Raw genomic sequence first — 27,986 nt, 5'->3', positions numbered from 1 at the left:
TATCAAAAGATGGCCTAGTCGGCCATCACTGGAAAGAGAGGCCCATTGGACATGCAAACTTTATATGCCCCAGTACAGGGGAACGCCAGGGCCAAAAAAAAATGAGAATGGGTGGGTAGAGAAGTGGGGGGGGTATGGGGGACTTTTGGGATAGCATTGGAAATGTAATTGAGGAAAATATGTAATAAAAAATATTTTAAAAATTACCACATGAATATTTACACTATATAATTTTAATTCTCTGATGGACACACACAGGCTGCAGTATCACTTCATGACACTGCTTCAGTGAAATATCAAAACAGTCCAATAAAATCTTGTGTCATCCAATGAGGTCAATATAAAATCAGAAAGAAGAAAGGCTAGCTAGATCTTTTAAAAGAAAAAGTGGAGTATCATATAGAAAGCCATTCATCAGAGTTTCATATATACTTCATGTATGAATGTAAAATATCATTTTACAGTCATTTCAGAGATTAAAAGCCTCATGAGTGTAATCCTTAAGAACTCAATGAAGATGTTGCAGTAAAAGTTCATAAAGGGATAATACAGTAGGGATGTATCTCAATCCGTTGCTCATCCTGTGAAATGTAAACAGGAACTAAAAGTTTATTATCTGTAGAGCTACTGAGCTAGGTGATGTATTCTCCATTAACAAGTGATTATACTGTATTGGCTGCACTTGTCATAAATAGTCCACATTAAATTTTCCACCATTCCTGGTATGTAAAAGAAGCTGAATAAGTGAATGAAGAATCTCTTGAATTCTGACAACCGTTGTACTCTTTGTCTCTATTATAGTTAGGCAGGGTTGGAGAGGGAAGAGCTGGTACACTCTTCAGTCTGAAAGCACAGGAAATTGCTGAGTGGGAGTCAGGCCACTCATCCTTTGGCTCTGAAGCTTCCTGTATCAGGTAAAAGCAGCCTGAGGGCCCAGTCAACATCCTCTGCATTGCATTTTATGAGCTTGAAGAGCTGGTAAAATGAGCAACAAATTTATGATAAAAACCAGTAATCAGATGAAAGCTATGTGCATGTAGGTATCTATCAGTGATGCCTGCCTGAGTTAGGATCACATTTCTGGTTTTGTTTGAGAAGAAGACTGTATAAAGCAACAGAAAACAGTCCTTGTTTTTTGTTAAATGAGACTCATGTTTATTGTTCTCAAAACAAACGAATTTAATCAAAATTAAAACTATTTTTTCTTTTGGATTTAATGACATATTACTAGCTGAAGGCACTTGAACATGATAAGAGAGATGTAAGTTTGCTGAAAGACATGCAGCCAGGTTTAAAACCAAACCTTAAACTCTCTCAAAGAACAATACAATATATTTTGCAAAAAGAAAAAAATGGAAATGAAATCTTTGCTTTACTGGGACAATGGATGCCAGTTGGCTAAGGTTAAAAAACAAGGTGTGATTGATAAGAGATTAACATTATTGAAAGGAAATCTTCTGGGAAGTATTTCCTCATGTTCAACACACAAAAGCTATGGTATAAAGGGAGCAAAGGCTACAAATACCAAAGTTAAATTAAGACTAGATAAGCAATTAACAAACATATAATCTGTAGTGAAATAGAAGCAGGCATTGAAAGTCTCCCAACTAAAAAACAAAAAAATGTCCAGGACCAGGTGGTTTTAGGGCAGACTTTTAAAGAAGAGTTAATACTACCCAAAATATTCCACAACATAGAAACAGAAGGAACATTGCAAAATTCATTTTACAAAGTCATAGTACCCTGATACTCAAAGCATGTAAAGACCCAATGGGGGGGGGGAGAGAGAGAGAGAGAGAGAGAGAGAGATAGAAACAGAAGGAACATTGCAAAATTCATTTTACAAAGTCATAGTACCCTGATACTCAAAGCATGTAAAGACCCAATGGGGGGGGGGGGAGAGAGAGAGAGAGAGAGAGAGAGAGAGAGAGAGAGAGAGAGAGAGAGAGAGAGAGAATGAATACAGACCAATTTCCATTATGAACATAGGTGCCAAATGGTTAGTAAAATAGTTGTAAACTGAATCTAAGAACACATCAGAATGATCACCCATGATGATCAAGCAGGATTCATCTAGAGATGCGGGATGGTTCAACATATGGCTAAGAAACATTTAAAGAAGTGTTCAACATTCTTAATCATCAGGAAAATACAAATCAAAATTATTTTGAGATCTTAAACCTGTTAGAACTGCTACAAGAGACAGCTCTTACTGGTGAGGACGTGGAGTAAGGGAACCACTCATTCATTGCTGCATGAGTGCAAACTTGTACAGCCACCATGGAAATCAGTATGGAAATTTCTCAAGAAGATAGGACTCAATCTATCTCAAGATCCAGTTATACCACTCTTGGGCATATACTCAAAGGACGCTTCATCTTGCCACAAAGACACTTACTCAAGCATGTTAACTGCTTCTCTCTTTATAACAGCCAGAAATTGGAAGCAACTTAAATATCCCTCAGCAGAAGTACGAATAAAGAAACGTAGTACATTGTGCACAATTGCACAACTCAGCTGTTAAAAAATACTATGAAATCCAGTCATACAGGTAAATGAAAAGGTCACTGTGTGAGATATCCCAGACCCAGAAAGACAAATATGGTATATGATCAGAGTAAGAAACTAGGGGATTCAGATAGATCTTGTTAGGGAAGAGAAATAGAACGGAGAGCTATGGATGAATGAGGGGGGCTGGCACAGGAAGATCAAGTGGGGACGGGGCAGGGAGAATGGAATGAGGGAGGAAACATGGATATAGAGAGCTAAAATTAAGTGCCATTTGAGGGAGAGTATAGAAACCTGATACAGTAGAAGCTTCATACATATACACATATATGAACGTGATCTAAATGAAATTGCCACATGATGGAGAAGAAAGATTTCCAACTTGCCATCTCTTGTCACCAAATGAAGCTTGGTGACAAACTATCATCCCAGTACTGGGATTGGGTTACATTTAACTGACCCTATTGGACAATGGCATCCTATGGGCATTCCCAAACCCAGGCTGGTGCCAAGATTATAGGTTGTTCTCCACAAACTGACAGCAAGGCTCTCTTGGTGAAGACATCTATTCAACTCATTGAACACGAAGAACTCAAGCTGGTGCCTTCATAGAGTCTTCACTATGGATCATGGGTACAGGAAGGAACACTGTGGGTTACCAAATGAGAAACACAAACATCAAGCACCCACAAAACCCTCGGGCTATGATGGTGCTCCGCCTGCAAGCTTCGCTGCAGTAATGGTGGCATAAAGCTTGTGGTAGCAACCAGTAACTGGTTTCACTTAATGTCCACTCTATGAGATGGCACATATACCTGACACTGATAGGGAACCAAGAACCAGGGAACTAGATGACCCAGAGACCTAGAATAAAACTAGTTACTGTTTTTTTTTTTAAAAAGTAGTGATAGCATGGCTCTGCTATGCTTAGATCAGTGCCTTGTTCAGCTATCATCAGAGAGGCTTCATCCTGCAGCTGATACGTATGTTCCAACACAGAGACACCCAGCCAGGTGTAATGCAGAGTGAGAGTCTTGGAACGCACAGTCCTAAATGGGATTACTCCATCAAACTCCTGCCCTCAGAGCTCAGAGAACCAGCAGAAGAGGAGGAGGAAAGAGTGTAAGGCCCAGAGAACATGGTGGAAACCAAGAAAACAAGACCCTCCAAATCAACATGAACACATTCATATAAACTCATAGAGACTGAAGCAGCATGCACTGGCCTGTGTGGGTCTGCGCCTGGTCCTTGGCAATCTAGATTTTTATGGGATTCCTGAGTGTGCAGATGAGTGTGCCTTGGGTTCTTGTGTCTTCTCTTGGGCTCTTCTCCTTGTGTTGGTTTCTCCTGTCCAACTTCTATGTGATAGTTTTTGTTTTATCTTATTATATTTTATTTTGTTATACTGCATTGCTATCTCTTAGAATCCTGCTCTTTTCTAATGAGAGACAGAAGGGGAGTGAACCCAGATTGGAGGGGAAGTGGAAGGAACTGGGAAGAAGAGAGGGAAAGGAAACCATAGCTGGAATGTATCATGTGAGAAAAGAATCTCTTTTCAATAAGAGGCAAAAAAAAAAATAATAATAAAATAAAAAATAAAATGTTGAAAAATTTAAGGACTGTAGAAAATTTGTTGGACTATGTTTTAAGCTGTAGTATCATGTTGCCAAGTAATGGAATTATAATGATTTGTCTTGGTTGACAACTTAATACATATGAGAAAGGGAGTCTCCCCTGAGGAACTGCCTCTATCCTATGTCTATGGAGCCATTCTCGTGATTATTAACCAATGTAGTAGGGTTCACCCTACTATCAGGAGTACCAACCTTAAGCAGGTGGGTCTAGGATATATAAAAGAAGTATTGTGAATATAAGCCTGGGATTGAACCAGTAAACAGTGTTTTGCCACAGGATATGTATCACCTCCTCTCTAGAGATCCTGCCCTGGCTTTCCTCAGTGATGGACTGATATAACCTGTAAGTTGAAATGGACCCATCCCTTCTCCAGCTGGTTTTTGTTGGTGTCTTATCTTATCACAGCAATAAGAAACTAGGATGACAGCATCCAAAATTTACACAACCCCAAAGAACAGAAGTTATAAAGAATGTGATCAACAATGTAATATCCTATTACATTGTTTGGGAAATTACTAAATACATGTTAAAGAATTCACTTTGATTCTCCCGCTATTCTAAGGAAAGAAGACCACAGAGGTTGGACTTGATAAGCTTCTGACATCATTCTTCTTGTTATCCTGACAATGATGAGTGGAAATGTTCAGAGAGGAGGACATCCCCTACACCAGAAGTTGCTTTTAGATCACCAGTTTTCTTTTTTCTTTTATTCAAGTTGTTTTGTTTACTTATATTCAAATGTTATTCTTCTTCACAGTTCCCCCTCCTCAAACCCTTTATCACATCCCCCTCTCCCCTGCTACTATGATGGTACTCCCATACCCACCCACCTACCCACTCCACCCTCACAGCCCTAGCATTCCCCTATGCTAGAGAATCAAGCCCTTACACAACCAAGGGCCTCCCCTACCACTGATGCCAGATAAGACCATCCCCTGCTACATATGCAACTAGAGCCATGGGTACCTCCATGTGTACTCTTCGGATGTGGTTTCATCTTTGGGAGCTCTGGGGGGGGGGAGGTCTGGGGGGTGGTCTGGTTGGTTATTATTGTTCTTCCTATGGGGATGCAAACCCCTTAAGCTCCTTCAGTCCTTTCCCTAACACCTTCATTGGGGTCCCTGTGCTCAGTTCAATGGTTGATCACCAGTTTTCTAATACTGAGATTCAAAAGGGATATAGATTACCTCCCTGCCCCCAAATATGTTAAAATAATCAGATAAAGTGATCTAGGCTCTGCCTGAGCCACTAATGTATTTTATTATACGTTTATAAATCAAAATATTCAAATATTAACAGAAATGTTTCCTTTTTATTTTACAAGTTGTGATTTCTCAATTCTCAGTAATTCTTATTTATGGGTAGAACAGGATCATAATATTTTAATATTATATACCTTGCATTAATTAAAATGCATTATTAAGTCTGAGCAGAGAGAGGAGAGAGAGGGGGAGGGAGAGGGAGAGAGGGAGAGAGAGAGAGAGTTATCTCCTGCACGAACACACTGATTTATATCAAACAATCTACATTCCCTGTTCTATCCCCACATTGCTTAATTAATCTCTCAGAATTGTTTCATTGACACTAAGTAGACCCAAGTAGGCCTGATATTCACAGAAACAAAGGACAATTGTCAGAAGGAAGCTGAAGCTTAATCGCCTTCAACCTCATTATCCCTCCCAGCCTCACTGCACCCTGATTTAGCAGTGTGTGGGTGTGCATTTGATATTCAGTGGAACTCAATTTGGTGAAATTAGTGGGACCAGAATCTTTTTATCTGGAGTATGCCCTTTGTGCTATAACTGATGGATGGGAAATTATACCATACAATCATTATTAAGATCCACTCAGAAGTTTATTCAAGGAGTTCAGTATGTTCAAGTAACAAGACATTCAACTCAAAGTGGCAGCAACACTAGGAACTACTGTCCTCTGTGAGATATCAAGAGGGAGGGATATCTGCTGGTGGTTTTTTACTCTCTGCCTTTTATAAAATTATATTTCTGTTTATAACCACAGAGATAGCAAAATCAATTTCCAACATCATCTACAGACTCAACTAAGGCAGAGAAACATAAATAGCTTATCATTTAGGCCTCCTTGTATGAATGGGAAATTTCCCCAAAACTTAACAAGCAGGCTCCATCCCTCCCCCCCACTTCCGCCCTCCAAATCGCACTGGGCAGAATCAGATCAGATGCCCTGACTCATGCTCAAAGGGAAAGTGGGGAAAGAAGCTCTCAAAATTTCCATCTTTCTAAAGATGCCTATGTTCCTCTCTCAACAATGAATATGACATCAGGGTGATAGATGGAGTCCATACCTCAAATGTCATCAGGTAAATCATATAACCCTTACAAAATGTATAGCTGTAACTTAGCATGGAACTCAGAACTGAAGACAAATAGTGATTTACTTTAGTATTGATTCTTTTGTTTTTATTTCATTAACTTCTAGAATCACTCCTTACACTTTGAAGATGATGAACATGAGAAAGCTATGAATAACAGCATGGATTTTGAGAATTTTTCAATAATTTCCTGTAAAATTAATCATACTATGATCTCTCAACGTTAAACGCATCTCTCTCTAGTCCACTTTATGATGCTGGAATCTGACATTGAAGCCACCGTTTTCCATTTCCTTCTGCTCCCTCTTGGCTTTGGCATGAGTTGGATGGGAGGCTGGAAGCTGGAGAAGGTGAGGCTGGAAGCTGGAGAAGCTAAGGGAACGTCTCCCTGTTTGCTTTCTGAGTCAGTTTTCCCAACCACATCTGTCTGAATCCCAGCTCTTGATCACCTTGCCATGGCATGTCACTCTGGTGGCACCAGTTGCTCTCTTTTGCCATTTTCCCAGTTCTCTGAGATCATCTCAGTTTCCCCAGCACATGCTGGCTGGTCAGTCATTTTCAGAGATCTGAGTTCCAGCCTCATGGGAAATTTCTCTGGGCTCACAGGCACCATCACCAGCCAAATAGTGAGTTCCTAGGGACACAGTTCATTTGATCCTCTAGGTTTTAATCATTGCAACCATCTCTTGTTTGCCCAGTGATAAGGGCGTCTGCTTTCTGATATCACTGTCTCCACAATTCCTTCATCTGGAGATGCAGTTTGCCATTTCAGTTCTTCAGTATCTTGTCATCTATGCTTCACCAACTGATTCTCTAAATAAACTAAATCTGTTCCTTCCTAGGAAGAGATTTTTTTTTTTTGCCCCAGGAACTTGTATTTAATCTTTACAATGTTCATTGTGAGTGTGAGTGTGTGTGTGTGTGTGTGTGTGCATACGTGATTGAGGTGCTTTCATGGTGTGAACCTGGGTGCATTTTGGCACACCTATATATGGGTATGTGGAGGCCTGAGGTCGATGTCAGGTGTGTTCCTCTATTGCTCCCCATCTTAGTGTTTGAGGCAGAGTGCCAAAAGCAAGTAGGGGAGGAGAGAATTTATTTCATCATGTTCTTCCAGGCAACAGGTCATTGTTTGAGGAATGTCAGGGCAGGATCCTAGAGGCAGGAGTTGAAGCAGATACCACAAAGGAATGGTGCTTATTCATTTGCTTTCTCTGGCTTGCTCAGTTGCATTTCTTACATAGTCCAGATTCACTTGCCTAAGGCTGGTAGGGCACACAGTGTGCTAGGCCTAACTACATCCATTAGTGATTAAGAAAATGACTTCCAGACATGGTTGATGGTCTAGCCAATGGAAACAATGCCTCAAATGTGGTCTTCTTCCCAGCTGTAAGAGGTTTACAATGGACCTTAACTAGCATAAGGTCCCTCTCTGGAACTTCAGTTCAGTGACTAGCCAGAAGCCCCCTGCCCCAGCTGAGACTCCCGACTCAGGTCTTCACACATATACAGAAAACACTTTGCCCACTGAGCCTCTTCTTTCCATCCCCGACTACCTATTATTTTGATGCTTCAATACTCTATTTTTTGCACCATTGTGAAGGTTTTAATGCTTTTCTTTACAATTCTTGGTCACCATTATCCCAGAATTCTTATCAAAAAGCTCTGTGATAACAGATACAACAGTTTCTTAACCATGTTCTCAGAGTTTTAAAAAATAATTTAGTGCTCTACTCTACACATTCAAGTGTCTCCAGGCTCTAAAGTCTTGCCTTTAAAATTGAGATGTATCCCAGAGAGCTGTGTCTAAAAAGAAGAGAAGGGATGTGGTACTTGTGGAGGTAAGCAGGGCATGGTGACATTTTGGAAACAGAGGTTCAGCAGGCAAACAGGAAAGGGACTGGCAACGGTGGCAGTAGTGAGGGACATGGGACGAAAGAACACTCCCTTGTTGTCCTTGTCATTTAAGGTTGGCTAGGGCAAGGAGACTGCTCCAAAATGTTCAGAGCAACCCAGACCATTTCACCAGTAACTATGGTGATTTATTTCAAAGAGAAATAACACTCAAGAAGACTTAAATATCTGTCTTAAACATGAAAGCTAAAGTAAATTTCAAATTTACTTACAGACTCTTATAACTGCCATGGAAGGGGAGAAAACAGAAGCGGCAACGGAATAGTCATAGAAACAGTACCATATACAGAGAAAGAAGATGGAGGCTGTGACATATGTTACATAAGTGGAATAATTATACCTGCAACAGATTTCCCGCAAGCTTCGCGGTCTGCTTCTGAGCTCCCAGCAGCCAGCCTGTGTGGTCTGTGGGAACGTGAGATGATAGAGGGTGACCTCTCTGCCCCATGCCCCTCACTACTGCCACAATTGCAGCTCCTTTCCTGAAGCCACCGTGTGCTTGCTGAGCCTGCTTCCCAAATGTCACCGTGTTCTGCTCCCTTCTGTCCACCAGTGCCACATCCCTTCTCTCTTTCGAGCCAGTTCTCTGGCATTTCTCAATTTTAAAGACATGACTTCAGATTACCTAGAGTCTCAAATGTTCCATTTTCATAGCTATCTATAGCTCTGTAGTCGACAATAAGCTATTTTGAAGATGCCAATCATTTCTCTCGTCTAAATTTGCTTTGCCTTCTACCTGTGAAACATTTGGGGAAAGGGTTTTAATTTTCTTTAGGTTAACCCTTAGTTTCAGAGATCTTTGGATAGGTTGTTTCCAGGATGTTTGCCCTGAATGTAGTAGTCTAGAATCTAAACCGGAATTCTGTGAATGGGTAAAAATAATACATTGTAAACACAGGATTAACAGCATCCAGCTTAACTTTTCAGCCTAGAATAGAGGTCTTGGGCTTTTGTTTCACTACTCCAAGTGAGGCTTATCTGGAGCATCCCTGACTAGACCCACTGTTTCCTTAAACACTGTAATAACAAGATGTGGGAAATTTTGATGCTAAGAACATCCATTCTCATTCATTGAGTGACACCAGGGTTTCTTAAGCCAGCTACCTGTTGGCATTGCGAAATTGAAGCACACCTACTGGAATAAACCCAAAGAACACTAGCCATATAAACAGATGAAAGCAACTTGAAAGAAGAACAGAAAAGTGTGGGGTCCACACTACACAGAAAATGAATGAAATGACATTAGGGAGCAGGGAAGGATTTCCTTCATGGAGACAATGGGATATTGCTTTGTTTTGCATGAAATGAGTAGGCCAGGTATCTCATTACACACTAAGAGAAAATCAGTGGAAACCGGGCTCCCACTTTTGTGGAATTAGGCGATAGACATTAAGCACAGACAAAGTAATGTACAATTTCAGGTACCTGTAGGTTCACATAACACAAGGTATTGAACCAATATACAATTTCAGGTACCTGTAGGTTCATTAATACAATAACACATGGTATTGAACTGAGGCAGCTTGGAAAGGATGTGAAAGGCACAGTTGTAGCACAATGGAAGGTCACTCTAAAGACAGAACATTTTAGTGAGAACCAGGAAGCAGAATGGAAACCATGATCAAATGTGACAGAACAGAGAAAACAATTTCGAGATGGAAATTAACTTAGTTCTTCCTAGGACCAGAAAAGGAGGCCAATGGGAGCAAACACAGAAAGGGGAGTGGCAGTCAAGTGCCCTGAAATTGGGGTGCGGAGAGAACCCTCAACAAGGAAGATACTCTGGGATACTCCAGGAACGTTTGATTTCCTTCTTCTGTCTTTTTTCCCCTGAGTCATTGTGTAGCCCATGCTGGCCTAGAGCTCACTGTGTAGCACACACTCATTCAAACTCATTATGTTCTTGCTTCTGCCTGGGAGGTGTTAGGACTGCAGGCTTCCTCACCACACCCAGAGAGTTCTTGGTTGCCAGTGTGGCCTAATCATAGAAATTATTAAACTGGCTCATTACTGACATCGTAACTCCAGGTGAGGAGAGAGGATGTAATGCCAGCGTGTTACCCAGTTAGGTTCCGCAGTAGTATTAGAAGTAAATGGTAATCTGAACCAGGGATTAGTAATGATGAGAACAAATGGTCAAGCTCATGTTGTTGCCTGGCAACATTCAGACTGGCAAGATTCAGTGGGATGACCAGGAAATCACAAGTCCAGGATGAAGACTAGGATTTTAGGAGACAGCTACTGAAGGCCACATCACCAAGGTGACACAAGCCCCATGGCCACTGCCAGAGTCCTGAGTTAGTGTTAGAGAAGAAAGGATTTCTGCATGTGCCTGCTCAAGACAGCCTGAATACAAAGGGAAGAGATGTGAGAGTGAGTGTGGAAAGTGACACACTTGGTCACAGGAAGTTGGTTCTTGAAAGGCACACGGGGAGGGCTGCCTTCAAAATAAGATCATACTTAAAATGAGATCACATTTATTAAAAAGAAAAAAAAAGGGATGTTGGCACACATCTGTGTTTATTCATTTTTCTGTGTATGAGTGTTTTGTCTTCACATAGGCAAGTGCACCATGTGTTTGCACTGTTCCACAGGGGCCAGAAGAGGGCATCTGATTCCCCACAACTGGGTTTACAGACAGTTGTAAAGGACTCTGTGGATGCTGGAAACTGAACTGGGGCTCTCTGTGAGAGCAGCCAAGTGTCCATTATTAGCCATCTGTCTGGTACTGAAATCGCTGTCTTCTAACAGCATATAACAGACTATCATTCAAGACTGTACCTGTGATGTAAAATTCCATGAGGGACAGAGACAAGAACTAGCAGTGAAGAAAAGCAGCAGAATGGATAGTAACAGAGACATGGCTCTTGGTGTGCCAGCCTCCCTTGAAAAGAAATGGCTGACCCACTCCCCAGAACACTCTGAATCCCAGAACAAGCCACACCCATAACTCCACACATCTGCGACACTCCGCACTCTCCATTTTTTGCCCTGTCCAGAGCCCATTGGACTAGGAAAGGTTGTCTGATCCAAGCTGAGCCAAATGCAGCTTCTGCCTTAAAGCCTGCACTGGAGATCAAGTGGTATGTGTATCTACGTAGAGGAAGGCTCAGACAGCTTTATTTTGGTGGCACGTTAACATAGGAAGATGTTGACCACGTCACTTTCTGATAACAAAAACTGGTGACTGTTGTAAAAGAGGAAGAATGTGAGAACCAAGTTCAGTGTGCAAAGGGTCTTTGTAGCTCCAGCTGCTTGCCCGAGTTTCTTCACACCCCTCTGTAAACTTCCAGGAAACCCAACTCCCTGCCGCAGCTCCCTGCCCTGTATATTCTGTTGCCTTTGCTAAGGTGAAGAGTAAGGTCACATGGAACAATTCCTTAGAGGATTATTCTGTATCGGAAAATAAGCGAAAAGCATGAGAAAAGGAGTTCCGTCAAGAGGACTCCTCTTGCTCCATTCCTTACACCAGCCCATGGGTGACACTACACCACAAAGAGTCACTTGTGTGGTACCAACAGCAGGCAACAGAGGTAGAAACTTGAAAGCATACAAAGCTGGTAATCTATAAAGACTCTGCTTGGCTTTATAAAGCTCTATAAAGCTCTCCTAACACAACTGTGCACACCCCCCAGATCACCAGAATATCTTGATTCTAAACCTTTTGTTGATGTAATATGTAAAGCAAACAAAAAAATACTAAATGTTCATAAGCTGAACATAACGATCAACTTTTATTTGTCCAGATTTACAGCATTTAGTAAAGAATCAATTTAATGCTCTGCTCTGTTGCTCTTTTGAACACCGCTCTGATTTGTACACTTTCTCAGCCTTCCCCATTACCATGTTAGGGTGAAATGTTACGCCTGATTTAGAAGAGGAAATTTAGGCTTAAGAGAATTAAGGATATGCCCAAGCTCATGTACAATGAAGCCAAACTCATCTCTGAGTCCCAAAGTGCCTTTAACTGCTGGCTGATCTGAGCAAGGTCTCCCAGCAACTCTGAAAGATTAAAAATAAGTCTTCAATATACACTTACTATTGCCATTATTGAACTCAGGCCTCCTCAGACAAAAGTGGTAACTACAAAAGACAATCCTAGGCATACGCTTAAGAGCAAGAATGAGAGGCAAATAGAAGCATGTGTTAGAAACACAAGCCAGAAAACCATCTCAGCGATGAGTGAGATTGAGTTTGGGGACAGTTGAAGGGAAATTCAACTCAAGGTGAGAAGGGAGAGGTGAGGAGAGAATGGAAGCATTGGAAATTATTCCTAGTTTGCAAGTCTAAGAAATTGGGGTAAAAGTAACCTCAAATGTGTCTCTCTGTATTTGTCTCTGTCTCTCTGTTTCTCTGCCTCTGTCTCTATGTGTGTGTGTGCTTATGTGTGTGTCCCCACCTTTCTTTATGTGATATGTATATCCATGCATGTGTTAGGATATGGCCGAGTGAGTGTGTGGGGGGTGGTGGAAAATGTAAATTTTCTTCCATTGCATACCTCCTTACTGTTTATTTTTACAATCATATCTGTTCGCTTACTTAGTTTAGTGTGTGTGTATCCATATACCATAATGTATGTGTGCAGACTAGAGAATAATTTAACAGCATTTGGTTCTTTCTTTCTACCATGTAGGTACTGGGGATACAACTCAGACCCTGGGAATTTGTAGCAAATGCTTTTAGCCAGAGTCATATCAGCATCTTTGATCTTATTTTTTTGAGACAGAGTCTCTCAGTGAACCTAAAACTCACTGTTGCTTCTAGGGTGACTACTGGCCAATGAGTTACCAGGATCAGCGTGTTTCTACCCGCACTGTTGTGGCTGGAGGTAATGCCTTGGTTTTAACATAGGTACTGGGTATTTGAACTCTGTTTTTGGTTGCACAGCAAACATTCTTATTCACAGAGCTGCTCTCCAGCCTACTGTTCTTCCTGTGTGTGAAATGAGCGGAACATGTGTTTGTTTCTTTGGGTGATTTCTTAAGATAACAAACTGAAAAATAGTATTTTTGATTGTAGAAGATTGTATAGTTTTTTTGTTATTATTTTTGTTTGAGACAGTTTCTCTCTGTAGCCCTGGCTGTCCTGGAACTCTCTCTGTAGACCAAGCTAGCCTCAAACTCAAGAGATCTGCCTGCATCTGCCTCCTGAGTACTGGAATCAAAAGTGTGTGATTATTTTTTTTAACTAATTCTGGTAAATATCCTCCTTTGGGACCTGTTCTGTATGCTCAGAAAATAATTTTTTTAGCTTTACACTCGACAATGAATCATTAGGATATTATAGTCAGTGACCAGAGCTGGACAGATGGTCCAGGAGCTCTTCCAGAGGATCTGAGTTCAGCTGACAGAACTCAAGTAGGATAGCTCACAATCATCTATAACTTCAGCTCCAGGGGCTCTGACACCCTCTTCTGGACTCAGGACACACACAGACACATGTATGTGTACATACATACATACATGTGTATCTACATACATACATGTATATTATATATGTGTACACACACATGCACACACACACACACATGCTATGGAGAAAATAGAAACTAGTGACTATATTGGAAGATTTTAGCTAACATAGTTGAACCTTCTTACAACTAGGTAACAATTACCTGAAGTTCAAACCAAATTGTGAAATTACATATTCATAAATGTGTATTTGCTTCTACAATTAATTTATAAAGTTGTACACCAATACAAAATATCATCTCATATTCTTCCTCAAAAATAGCATTGCCAGGTTCATTCTTCTTCAAGTCCACTGCTTTATTTTAAAAGGAAAGGCAGCAATCTCTATGCTTTAGGGCCCATATGTATCTTACTCGACATTCTTCCATTTCCAATAAAACTGCAGAAAACAATAAAACCAACAGAGAAATACACTGAAAATTGAGGAAGGAAATTCTAGAGGACAAATAAGAACAGTAGATCCCTAATATGAACTGGTGACAGAATGTGAATAGCTGGACAGAGCTGCAGGGCGGCACAACCTTAAGATGTGAGTAGCTAGTTTGTTATGTGCATTAAATAAGCATATTTTCTTGCGACACCTCATCAACACACCTGCACTTGGTTTACACTGACATCACACAGCTTCACGGTTTGAACGATGCCTGTAACAGGCAGAGATGACCAATAGATAAACCCTCATGGTTGTTCTGACTTACAGCAACGGCCTCCAGGATCTGCTTCACCGCATCAGCCGCATCTCGCTCACTGTAGTATCCCTTCTCCACAATCCTAAAACAATGAAAACATAAAATGCTGCTCAGACATGTACTTGTAGTTGAATGGGTACTAAAGGAAGTTAATCAGATCAATGTCAGAGAAGATACATCTGAACAATTGCAACAGCGTTCCCAACACCAGAGGAAAGATTCCACAAACAGCCATTCTAAAATCTCAGCTTTGCTAAGAAAATGAAAAACATTCATTTTCTCTCGGCTTAACCTAGTCACTAGCCTTTCTCATTTTAGCCTTAAACAGAAAATCATTTTAAACATAAGCCAAAGTAGATTTTGTACTATATAGCCAGATTACTAATTCATGGGTAATCTTTATCTTTGTCTAAAACCTTACTTTCTTTCATGTTTTATTATTTTAAAGCAAGTAGCATATATTCATATGATGATAAATCTTTTAAAAAACATACCATAATCACAGTATCATATTTGTAAAGTACAGCAAATCTTTTCTTTTTTTTAATTAGATATTTTCTTTATTTACATTTCAAATGTTATCTCTTTTCCTGATTTCTGCTCCCAAAACCCCCTATCCCCACCCCTGACCCCTGCTCACCAACCCACCTACTCTTGCTTCCTAGCCTGGCATTCTCCTACACTGGAGCATAAAGCCTTCGCAGAACCAAGGGCCTCTCCTCCCATTAATGACCGACTAGGCCATCCTCTGCTACATATGTGGGTGGAACCATGGGTCCCTCCTTGTGTACTCTTTGGTTGGTGGTTTAGTCCCAGGGAGTTCGGAGGGTACTGGTTCGTTCATATTGTTGTTCCTCCTATGGGACTGCAAACCCCTTTAGCTTCTTGGGTCCTTTCTCTAGTTCCTCCATTGGGAACCCTGTGCTCAGTCCAATGGTTGGCTGAGTGCATCCACCTCTGTATTTGTAAGGCTCAGGCAGGGCCTCTCAGGAGACAGCTATACCAGGCTCCTGTCAGCAAGCATTTGTTGGCATCCACAATAGTGTCTGGGTTTGGTGACTGTATGTGGGATGGATCCCCAGGTAGGGAAGTTTTCAGATGGCCTTTCCTTTAGTCTCTGATCCACACTTTGTCTCTATAACTTCTCCCATAGCATTTGTTTCACCTTCAAAGAAGGACTGAAGTATCCACTCTTTGGTCTTCCTTCTTGAGCTTCAAGTGGTCTGTGAATTGTATTCTGGGTTATTCTGAGCTTCTGGGCTAATAGCCATTGATCAGTGAGTGCATACCATGTGTGTTCTTTTGTGATTGGGTTACCTCACTCAGGAGGATATTTTGTAGTTCTATCCATTTGCCTAAGACTTTCATAAATTTATTGTATTTAATAGCTGAGTAGTACAGCATTGTGTAAATGTACCACATTTTCTGTAGCCATTTCTCTGTTGAGGGACATCTGGGTTCATTCTAGCTTCTGGCTATTATAAATAAGGCTGCTATGAACATAGTGGAGCATGTGTCCTCATTACATGTTGGAGCATCTCCTGGATATACACCCAGGAGTGGTATTACTGGGTCCTCAGGTAGTACTATGTCCAATTTTCTGAGGAACCACCTAACTGATTTCCAGAGTGGTTGTACCAGCTTGCAATCCCACCACAATGGAGGAATGTTCTTCTTTCTTCATATCCTCACCAGTATCTGCTGCACCTGAGTTTTTGATCATAGCCATTCTTCATGATGTGAGGTAGAATCTCAGGGTTGTTTTGATTTGCATTTCCTTGATGACTAAGGATGTTGAACATTTCTTTAGGTGCTTCTCGGCCACTCCTCAGTTGAGAATTATGGGTGCCCTTGCATTTGGAGCATAAATGTTCAAAATTGAAAGTTCTTGATAGATTTTTCCTTTGGTGAGTGCAAAGTGCTCTTCCTTATCTTTCTTAAAAACTTTTGGTTAAAAGTCTATTTTATCCAATATTAGAATGACTACTCCCGCTTGTTTCTTGGGACCATTTGCTTGGAAAATTGTTTTCCAGCCCTTTATTCTGAGGTAGTGTTTCCTGTATACAGCAAAATGCTGGGTCCTGTTTACATATCCAGTCTGTTAGTCTATGTTTTTTTATTGGGAAATTGAGTCCATTAATGTTAAGAGATGCTAAGGAATAGTGATTGTTGCTCCCTGTTATTACTGATGTTACTTTTATGTTTGTGTAGTTATCTTCTATTGGGTTTGTTAAAAAAGATTACTTTCTTACTTTTTCTACAGTGTAGTTTCCTTCCTTGTGTTGGTATTTTCCAGCTATTATCCTTTGTAAGGCTGGATTTTTGGAAAGATACTGTGCAGATTTGGTTTCGTCATGGAAAATCTTGATTTCTCCATCTATGGTAATTGAGTGTTTTGCTGGGTATAGTAGTCTGGGCTGGCATTTGTGTTCTCTCAGGGTCTGTATGAGATCTGCCCAGGATCTTCTAGCTTTCATAGTCTCTGGTGAGAAGTCTGGTGTAATTCTGATAGGCCTGCCTTTTGCATGTTACTTGACCTTTTTCCCTTACTGCTTTTAAAATTCTTTCTTTGTTTGGTACACTTGGTGTTTTGATTATGATGTGACAGGAGGAATTTGTTTTCTCGTCCAATCTATTTGGAGTTCTATAGGCTTCTTGTATGTTCATGAGCATCTCTTTCTTTAGGTTAGGGAAGTTTTCTTCTATAATTTTGTTGAAGATGTTTACTGGCCCTTTAAGTTGGGAATCTTTGCTTTCTTCTATACTTATTATCCTTAGGTTTGGTCTTCTCATTTTGTCCTGGACTTCCTGGATTTTTGGGTTAGGAGCTTTTTGCATTTTACATTTTCTTTGGCTGTTGTGTCAATGTTTTCTCCGGTATCTTCTGCCCATGAGATTCCCTTTTCTATCTCTTGTGTTCTGGTTCTGGTGCTTGCACCTATGACTCCTGGTCTCTTTCCTAGGTTTTCTATTTCCAGTGTTGTCTCCCTTTGTGATTTCTTTATTGTTTCTGTTTCCATTTTTAGATCCTGGATGGTTTTGTTCATTTCCTTCACCAGTTTGGTTATGTTTTCTTGTAATTCTTTAAGGGATTTTTGTGTTTCCTCTTTAAGGTCTTCTACCTGTTTACCCATGTTCTCTTGTATTTCTTTAAGGGAGTTATTTATGTCCTTCTTAAATTCCTCTATTATCATCATGAGATGTGATTTCAAATTGTGTCTTGCTTTTCTGGTGTGTTGGGGTGTCCAGGGTTCACTATGGGAGAACTGGGTTCTGATGATGCCAAGTAGTCTTGGTTTCTGTTGCTTAAGTTCTTGCACTTGCCTTTCACCATCTGGTTATCTCTGGTGTTAGCAGGTCTTGTTGTCTCTCACTTTGGCTTGTCCTTCCTGCATGCCTGTGTGTAATACTCCTGGGAGACCAGTTCTCTCCAGGAGGAATTTGGGTGTGGAGAGCTGTGGTACAGGGTCAGCTCTGAGGTGCAGTCACCAGAAAGATCCTGTCCCCAGTTGATCTTTGGTTCCTTTGTCCTGATGGCTCTGTGAGTGTCCCTCTTGAGCCAGGAATTTGAAGAGAAATGGTGGCCTTACCTGTGCTCACAGGTGTGTAGGCACTCCTGGGAAACCAGCTCTCTCCTGGTGGTATTTGTATATGTAGCTCTGTGGCACAAGATCAGCTCTGGGCACAGATGGAGTCTTGAAGACTTCTGTCCCGTCCCAGGCCACCCTCTTGGTTCCTGTGTGTCCTGAGGGTTCTGAGAGAGTTCCTCTAAGCACCAGTGGTCATCCTCCCTGCACTCACAGTCCTGTCCACACTCCTGGGAGGTTTACTCCCTCCTGGCGCTATTTGTGTATCCAACAAAATTTTAATATTATCAAATACATCCCATTGCAATTTTCCAAGTTCGTGAACATGTTAAATTTCTGCTTATTAGAATTTACTTTTAAATGAAATTTATGAAACTTTGGTAGTTATTTTTCAGAAAGTAACTTCATTTTGTTTTTGTTTCTTTTAAATATAACAGCAGAAACTATGTATTCTCAAAGTAGCTGATGGTAATAACTGAATTAAAAACTTATAAAATGTTTCAAAATTGGGAGATAAAGGAGGAAGATATGTAGAATAGAACTGTTATGATAAAAATAAAAGAACATAAGAAAAGTTCTTAAATACTATAGCTATTAAACTATCAAAAAGATACATTTCAATTTTTAATGATATTATTTTCCTCCTATCCATAAAAATGGTAAAACACAAACTCAATCTTTTAAAAGGATGAGGAGAAAATCTTCTAATATGCACCATTGTTTTATCATCTAGACACTCAAAATTTATTTTGTTTTTCCTATATATGATCATAAGCACTCCTCTAAATCCTAGATTATACCCCTGAGGTATTTATTATTTGCTTCTTAAAAATCATTCCTATGAATATTACCTTACAACCCTATATATGTTCTCCAATTCATGACTAAGTTAGGTGGTTAGGTCAACTTACAAAAGCTTCTATTGAAATAATTTATTTTAAAGATCTATTTATTTATTAAGTGTGTTGGGGTATGTATGTGGGGCGGTGACATTCTGTGGAAGTCAGAGAACAACTTCCAGGGACTGAACTCAGCTGGTCAGACTTGGCAGCAAGACTCTATCTGCGGAGGTATCTCACTGGTCCTGAAATAATTTCTTAGACTATATTTTTTGAACATTTAAAAGTTAAGTATGAGACTAGAGAGATGGCTCAGAGGTTAAGAACACTGATTGTTCTAACAGACATCCTGAGTCAATTCCCAGTAACTACACAGTGGCTCATAACCATCTATAATATGATCTGGTGTCCTCTTCTGGTGTGCAGGAATACAAGCAGCCAGAACACCATTTACCTAATAAATAAATAAGTCATAGATCTCTATATAAAACTGCATAAACTAAATCTAATAGAAGAGAAAGTGGGGAATAGCCTAGAACACATTGATACAGGAAGCAATTTCCTGAACATAGCTACCACAGCTCAGACACTAAGATCAACAACTAATAAATGGGACCTCATGAAGCTGTAAAGTTTCTGCAAAAGGACATGGTCTATAGGACAAAATGGCAGCCGACAGAATGGGAAAATATCTTCACCAACTCTACACACATCTAACAGAGGGCTAATACCCAAAATATATAAAGAATTCAAAAATTTAGATACCAATAACCCAGTTTTTAAGAGGGGGGATACAGAGCTAAACAGAGAATTCTCAATAGAGGAATCTCAAATAGCTGAGAACACTTAAAGAAATATTCAGTGTCCTCAGTCATCAGAGAAATGGAAATCAAAATGACTCTGAGATTCTATCTTTCATCCATAAGAATGGCTAAGATCAAAAACTCAAGGAACAGCACATGCTGACAAGGATGTGGAGCAAGGGGAACACTCCTCAATTGCTGGTGGGAAGGCAAACTTGGAGAAACACTCTGGAAATCAATTTGGTGGTTTCTCAGAAAATTGGGAATAGTTCTACCTCAGGATCCAGATATAGTGCTGCTGGGCATATACCCAAAAGATGCTCCACCATACCACAGAACACTTGCTCAATTATACTCATAGTAGCTTTTTTTGTAATAGCCAGAAACTGGAAACAATCCAGAAGTCCCTCAACTGAAGAATGGATAAAGAAAATGTGGTTATTTTACACAATGGAATACTACTCAGCTATTAAAGACAAGGACATCATGAATTTTGCAAGCAAATAGATGAAACTAGAAAATATCCTGAGGGAGATAACCCAGAAGCAAAAGGACATGCATTGTATGTACTCACTAATAAGTGGACAGTAGCCATAAAATACAAGATAACCATCCTACATTCATAGATCCAAAGAAGCCAAATAACAAGGAGGGCCCAGAAGGCCTTCTGAATCTTACTCAGAATAGTAAATAAAATAGACTTTGGAAGTAGATGGAATGAGGGAACTGGGTGAGAGAGGGTACAGAGAAGAGCAGAGGGATCAAGTGTAGGGAGAGTCAGGGAGAGAGAACAGAAATCACAGGCAGAGGGTTGTGGGGGGAGGGTATTTCTAGGATGTGCCAGAAACCTGGGAAGCTGGGAGGAGTCTATGGGTATGACTCTAGTTGAGACTGCTAGCAATAGAGGATATGGAACCTGAAGTGGCCACCTCTTGTAGCCAGGCAGGATGGCCCCCACCCACAAAACCTTCACCAAAATGTGTCCTGCCTTCAAGATGTGCAGGGACAGAGATGGAGCAAAGAAGGAGGGAATGGCCAAGCAATGACTGGCCCAATTCTAGGCCCATGTCATGGGCAGGAACCAATCCCTGACACTATTAAAGATACTCTGTTTTTCCAGGAGACAGGAACTTAGTGTAACTGTTCTTTGAGAAGCACCACCCAGTTAGCCAATGGAAAGAGATGCAGACACCAAGAGTCAAACATTAAATAGAGCTTGGGGAGTCTTGTGGAAGAGTTAGGGGAAGGATTGAGAGCCTCAAAAAGGACAGGGACTCCACAGGGAAGGATTGAGAGCCTCAAAAAGGACAGGGACTCCACAGGAAGACCAACAGAGTCAACTAACCTGGGCCCTTGGATCTCTCAGAGTCTGAACCACCAACCAAAGAACATACATGGGCTGAACCTAGGCTCCCCTACATATGTAGCAGATGTGCAGCTTGGCAAGAAGGGGCTGTCCCTGATTCTATTGACTGCCTGTGGACCCAGTTACCCTAACTGAGCTGGCTTGCCTGGCCTCAGTAGGAGAGGATGTCCCTAATCCTGCAGTGACTTGATGTTCCAGAGTGGGGTGATACAGAGTGGAAGGGGAAGATGTTTGAGGGCAGATGGGAAGGAGGGGAGCTGCGATCAGGCTGTAAAGTGAATGAATGAATGAATGAATGAAGTTTACAGAAGTCTGAGAAAAAAGAAAAGGGTTTTCCGTGACAGAGAAGGCTGAGCATTTTCACTACCATATCACCACCTCTCCACTTTGTGCTTTATGTAGAGTTTGTGATGTAATCATCACAAAGGTGACAGATGGCTTCCCTATACACTCTACCTGCAATATCAGGCTTCCTATAGTTATGTTTGAAGAAGAGAATTGTTACAAAAGTGATGGAGAATGACAACGGATAATTAGCTTTCTTTGAAACCTTTTAATCTTACCCCAAAATGGTAAAATAATTTACTTCATGACCTTCAAAAGTTTTTGTTTTCCCTCATGCTCATTTATTCAGATTAGAGCTTTATCACAACTGTTTTATGGCACCCTTCCAGGGTTAAGAGAATTAGGCTTACACAACTATGCACTATTCTTTCTAGTTGTCTATCAAATACACAGTCCTTACCGGTCTCAGTACATTTGGAAACGCAATACTCTACCAGTTAGAGTTTCTGTATTGTATTTTGGTGTAAGTTTCAAGCTGTGACCTAAATGAAGTATTCATGTATATTTATTTGAGTATAATATAGAGGTAAGTTCCTGGTATGAACTGAATCTTTGTATGCTTTAAAACTTTGTATGTCAAACCCTAATGGCTTATGGACCTGCCTAAAGAATCAGATGTTAGGAAGTGGACGAGACTTTGGTAGATAACTGGATCACAAGGGTGAGGCTCTCACAAATGAGATTAGTGCTCTTATAGAGAAAATGTTACCCTTTATACCACATAGAAACATAGCATGCAAGCATCTTCAGAAATTCAGAAATCAGCCCCTAACCAGACGCTGATCACTGATATCTTAATATTGCACTTCCTAGACTCAAGAAATGTATATTCAATTTCTATTGAATATAAGTCACCTAGCCTAAGGGATTTTGTTTTAGCAATATTCATAAGCTAGTGCAGTATCTGGGTTTCAGAACAAAGACTTGTCTGGATATTCCAGAACTGTTTGGATGCAGGAGTGACCTACTAGTAAAATAATTCATCTAACATTCGGGCAGTTGCATTTACTCATTTAATAAACATATGGAGTGACGATGGTGTGCAGGGTTCTCAGGAGTGAGTGAGACGTGCTCTTTGCACAGATGGGCTCTTATATAAGTAAACAGAGCAATCAATGGTCTAACCAAATGCTGTGATGCAAGCATTGGGAGTGGGGAGGCTGGCTAGAGAAGTCTGAGAAAGGTAGTAATCTAGGTTAGAACTCTTGTGGGAAGACAGATGTCTCAGATCAGACCTGAAAAGTGAACCTAAGGTTCCTAGATGTCAAAGGGGAGGGAATAGGGCTGAGAGTGGGTGAGGAGTATGGGATCAATAAAAATAGGAAACGTGTCTGCCCAGTAATAGCACTGATGAATAAGTGGAGTTTTTATAAGTTGGACAGTAAGGTAAGGTAATTATGTCACAGAAGATGCACATTTAGAGGTTACTGCTTGTCTCCTGTAAGTATGTAGATGTATGAGCGAGCCTTTTCCCTTCCTCGGCCATCATTCTCCTATATACTATTCTTGACTCTCCTGTGTATATTTCCACATGGTGATGTCATCTACCAGAGGACCTCGTCACTGCTGAGTAGATTTTGATGTCACGATCATTAGATTTACAAATGGATTTACTATTAAAGGTTTTTTTTTTCATTGTAAAAAATGTAAACAAGGCTACAGAAGAAATAGAAAATGAGGATGGGTAGAATTATTCAACAATATACCTTCCTGTGTAACACAAGCAGGTACTTTTTGGAAGAGAATAAAGTTTGATTTGGTCCATGTGAGATTACAGATAGTAAAGGAATTATCATGGATCTATATACTCAGACATAATAAATATGATATGTTAAGTCAGAGCTTATGTGATGGAGTGACTTATCCGTTCTCTAATGAGGAGCAGAAGCATCTCTTGAACAGGTACACACAGCAAAGATACAAATTTCTGCTGCACCTTCTACCTCACCTCAACCTTATTCTACATGGTTTATCTTGGTCCCTATGACCCTTCCTCTGTTTCTTGTCTGGAGTCCTCTGGCTAAAAGGAATTTTGTTCTCAGACAATGTTTAATATTTATCACCAGGTTACGTTTCTGAGTTTCAGACACTTCATTATAAATATTTTATAAGTTGAGCTGACTGCCCAGAAAGCTTGAAACAGACTAGTTAAGGTAAATAGCACCAAACTCTTTATGACAAATATGGGTTAATAACAGAACTCTGATGATAAATGAAGATACTAATGGCCAAGCAAAGGAAGATGAAGGTGATGTGTGGACAGAGCCGCTGTGGGACTTGAATCATTCACAGAGCTTGGCAGCAAGCACTGCTCATAGGAGTCTATCAATAATTATTCACAGCATCATGACTAATCGCCAAATGAATGGATGTCAGAAAAATTTCAGGCTGAGGCCATCTGGACAATCCCTTGGCAGGTGTTCTTATCACCACGAGCAAATGCACTGGACCGGAAGTGATACCCATCTCAGCCATCTCAGCCCTAGTCCTGGAGACCTTGTCATTGCTTCTTGAGAGAAACCCAGTAAACAGGAGGGTTCTAAGTTCAAATCTACACCATTTAGATGTGACTGCAAGACTGTAAATTTTTGAAACTTATTTTAAACAATGTCAAAATGATTCAAATTCAGCAACACAGAAAGCTTGCTTCATAAAGTGACATGCATTCCACTATATACGTTAGCTGATACCTTATTAAAAATGGCAGTGAAATTGAACATGACTGGGAAGTCAAGGGATTATAGACCTATGCAAAATATATCGATGAATTTGATTTTCAGAAATAATGAAAGTATTCGATCACTGTGAGGGCAGTAGAGATTTTAAAAAAGGAAATAATTTTGCCCCCATTTTTTGTCTCGATATTGAAGCACTTTCATTTTCATGCTCTATAAAATATTTGGAAAGTGGTTAAGTTGCTACCAGAATTTTAAGATCATTTTCAAAGGCCCAAGCCATATGACTGGTCTTCATGACACAACTCCATACCACTCCATTGTTAGCTAGGCTAGAAGGCTGAGAGCTAAAATAAAATGTCTCCCAGTATCTTTACGACAATCTATCCCTAGACTACACTTCCTACAGGATGAGAGAGTGAAAAAGAGCACAGGGCATCTTCCCTAGGCTCTTTGCTGCAATATCTTCAGCCCCTAACAGCCTTCCTTCCTTAAGTACTGTGTTGTTTACTTCGCTGCTTTGTGGCTCTGGTCCACACTGGCCACTTCTACATAGTTGATCTATTTTTCTTCTTATCTTTTTTTCTTTTAAAATGTAGGATAAGAAAATACAGGCAGCAAGTATTTCTCTCTGAGGACCTGGTATAATGCATGACTTTGGTGCATCTGATCCTCTCAGAGTAATTGCCTCAAATTGAGTTGAGCGCATCACCATGGCTGCAGTTAACAGAGGCACTGAGATGAACAGCACAAATCCTGTTCCAAGGCCTCAGACTTCCTGGCACACAGATTAGCAGCCCTACTGCCCTGAGCACCAATCACGGCTCTTTCTCAAATGACTGGGCTATCAGGTAGCTGTAGGTTCGTGGGAAAAAGACGTTGAGCCGATGAAAATGTGCACTGGAGGATCGAGTGTCGTAAGATAAAAGCCACAAATAACGTGAGCTTCAGGAATCAAATCTCAGTGAATAACAGCACACCACTGTGCTGTGACATATAATAGTCGATTAAAGTGTATATTTCTGTGTCTCAGCATAAATGTGGTTTCCTTTATGGGCTTCATTTGCCGCGTTTGCACATTTCATTGACGGCGTCTTCATTTATATGCTTTCTTCAAGAACCAGAGAGGGTTAAACTCATATATTCAAAAAGCAGTTTCAAAGCTACCACTAGGACCTGTGGTGTGGGAGCTCTAGGGAGGGGAGCAGGTTGTGGGTCCATGTAGGCACTGGCTGGAGAGTTGCCCTGCAGAAGAAAGAGAAGGGCAAACCAAAGTGCAGGCTTGGGGATGGGCCCAAGGGATCTCTGGCCCAATTCTTTCATATTAGAGATGAAAAGTCTGACACGGAGGCTCTCTATAAATTGCTGGAGAGCACATTGTTCACTCGACCATTCACTTGACAAATATCTCACCACTGTTTGCTTTCTGCCTGGTTCAGCATTTGAAATGGAGACTAAGAAACACACTACCGGCCCCACCTCCTGCCAGTGCCCTGGGCTTTGGGTATGATTCTGCCTGGGAAGGCCCTTGCCTCCACCCTCTACCTGATGAGTTCATCTGAGCCCTGGTGGATGAGCAGTGACAATGGGGAACCCCAGTCAACACCCCCAGCCGACCATTAATTCGTGTCTCCTCTCCACTGATAACCTGGTGGCCAGGGTGGCTGACCTAACGGGAATGTAAATGTTTAATGGAAATGTGGAACCTGAGAGATGGATAAAGGAAAAGGACTCTGGAAATAGACTAAGAAGAAAACACTTGGAGCTGGAGAGATGGATAAGCAGTTAAGAGCATTAGCTGCTTACCCAGAGGTTCTGTGTTCAGTGCCAACACAGTGGCTTGTGAGCATCTATAAGGAGTTCTGATACCCTCTTCTCACATACGGGTGTACATGCAGATAGAGTACTCACATACACAAAATAAATAAATAAAAGGAGAGAGAGAGAGAGAGAGAGAGAGACTGAGAGAGTGAGAGCGAGAGAGTCGTAATTGAAAAGGCAGAGATGAGCCCAAAGAAATAAGTGATGTCAAGACCTTTTAAGAATATGGGAGGGCTGGTGAGATGGCTCAGTGGGTAAGAGCACCCGACTGTTCTTCCAAAGGTCCGGAGTTCAAATCCCAGCAACCACATGGTGGCTCACAACCATCCGTAGCGAGATCTGACTCCCTCTTCTGGAGTGTCTGGAGACAGCTACAGTGTACTTACATATAATAAATAAATAAATCTTTAAAAAAAAAAAGAATATGGGAGCCAGGCAGTGGTGGCGCACGCCTTTAATCCCAGCACTTGGGAGGCAGAGGCAGGTGGGTCTCTGAGTTCAAGGCCAGCCTGGTCTACAGAGTGAATTCCAGGACAGCCAGGACTACACAGAGAAACCTTGTCTTGAACCCCCCCCTCCCCTAAAAAAACCAAAAAGGAATATGGGAAAGAAAGCCACTGACCCAGGTCTACCTACAAATAAGCATTCTACCTTAGTGGGCACTCAGGCCTCCACAGACACTTCTGGCCTCAGTCCATTCACTTTCATACATCACCATTTCTCTCTCCAAGTGTTCTTCTCCATCAGACATTGTTAGGGGAAAAATACCATGGCTCCAACAACAACAGAAAAGCAGTCCATTAACTGTTCAATTGTTTATGATCCAACCTGCCCCCTCTCCCTGCCCCCTCTCCCCACTCCCTCTCCCTGCCCCCTCTCTCTGCCCCCTCTCCCCATCCCCTCTCCCTGCTCCCCTCCCTACCCCCTCTCTCTGCCCCCTCTCCTTGCCCCCTCTCCCTGCCCAAGCAATCCCCTGCCCTGCTGTATCAGGAAACATGCAGTTCTCCTGGAAATCCCACATAATGGAGACTATAGACTACAGTCTTCCGTGTTTGCTTTGCCCAGCAGAGGTTCTTCTGTGTTGCAGAGAGTTTCTATTGACAGGACGATACTTAGTTGTACATTTTGCTTGTTCAGTCAACAGCTGGTGACATCTGCCTTATTTCTTCTCTTGTAACATGCCGCGCTTTGTATGCAGGCAGCCCTAGGATCTGCTGTACTGGCCCCAAGGAAGGACAAAGGGAAACCCGCTGCTCTTGTTGCTACCTATGACCTTTTCTATGATGGGAAAACAAAACTTCCTTTCTCCCTGTAACCCAGGAGGCCCAGACTGTTTACCAGCATCCATGAAAGGGCAAAGATCCACTATCTAAGTAAGGTAGAATCGAATCTGCCAGGGCAGGAGTTCCTTTAACATACTCTTTCCCCAAGTTATCTAATCTCGTGGGCCTTTGACTTCTGCATTATTTACCATTCTTTCTGCTTCTGAGGAAAGGTGCTAGTCTTGCCCTAACACGTTTCTTAGACCCCTGGTAACATCACCAGGGCTTTCTCTGGAATGTTCTTCTGAACCCGCATCCCCTTTTCCAAGGATCTCACCTGCTTCCTGTAGGTTCCATTCTATTAGAAAGTTAGCATGTACCCAAGGCTTCATCTTAAAATAATAACCAAGTCTCCCATGTACCTTCCAACTATCTCACCTCCACCATTTCCTGTATATCCAAGCTCCTACACAAAGCACGCGATGTAGCTGCTCAGAATCAGAGTACACATTCGCTTGACATATAATCGTAAAACCACATAATGAGATGCACTTGAAATATCCATATCTAAAACAAGTATACTCATATCAGCTCTCAGATTGATCTAATGTTTTAGTAGGACAATTTGATATTTAGCTATAATTGTCAACTTGATGGAATCCAGAATCTCCTGGGAGACAGACCTCTGGCCATATTTGTATGGGATTATCTCAATGGCATT

At 41.1% G+C, this 27,986-nt stretch overlaps 1 protein-coding gene across 5 annotated transcripts in view; it reads right to left on the bottom strand.

Annotated features, from left to right (window-relative positions):
- The window catches only part of Camk4 (calcium/calmodulin dependent protein kinase IV), a 231,826-nt gene that overhangs the window by 40,665 nt on the left and 163,175 nt on the right, over nucleotides 1-27,986 (bottom strand). For all 5 annotated transcript variants that reach the window (XM_021150442.2, XM_021150440.2, XM_029472051.1 and 2 more), the window contains one exon: nucleotides 14,577-14,649. In XM_021150442.2, the coding sequence (XP_021006101.1) occupies nucleotides 14,577-14,649 (73 nt within the window). The remainder of the gene's footprint in view (nucleotides 1-14,576; nucleotides 14,650-27,986) is intronic.

The sequence above is a fragment of the Mus caroli genome, chromosome 18 (assembly GCF_900094665.2).
Source record: "Mus caroli chromosome 18, CAROLI_EIJ_v1.1, whole genome shotgun sequence".
In the NCBI taxonomy this organism is placed as follows: domain Eukaryota; kingdom Metazoa; phylum Chordata; class Mammalia; order Rodentia; family Muridae; genus Mus; species Mus caroli.
This window is presented reverse-complemented; position numbering and strand designations above follow the sequence as displayed.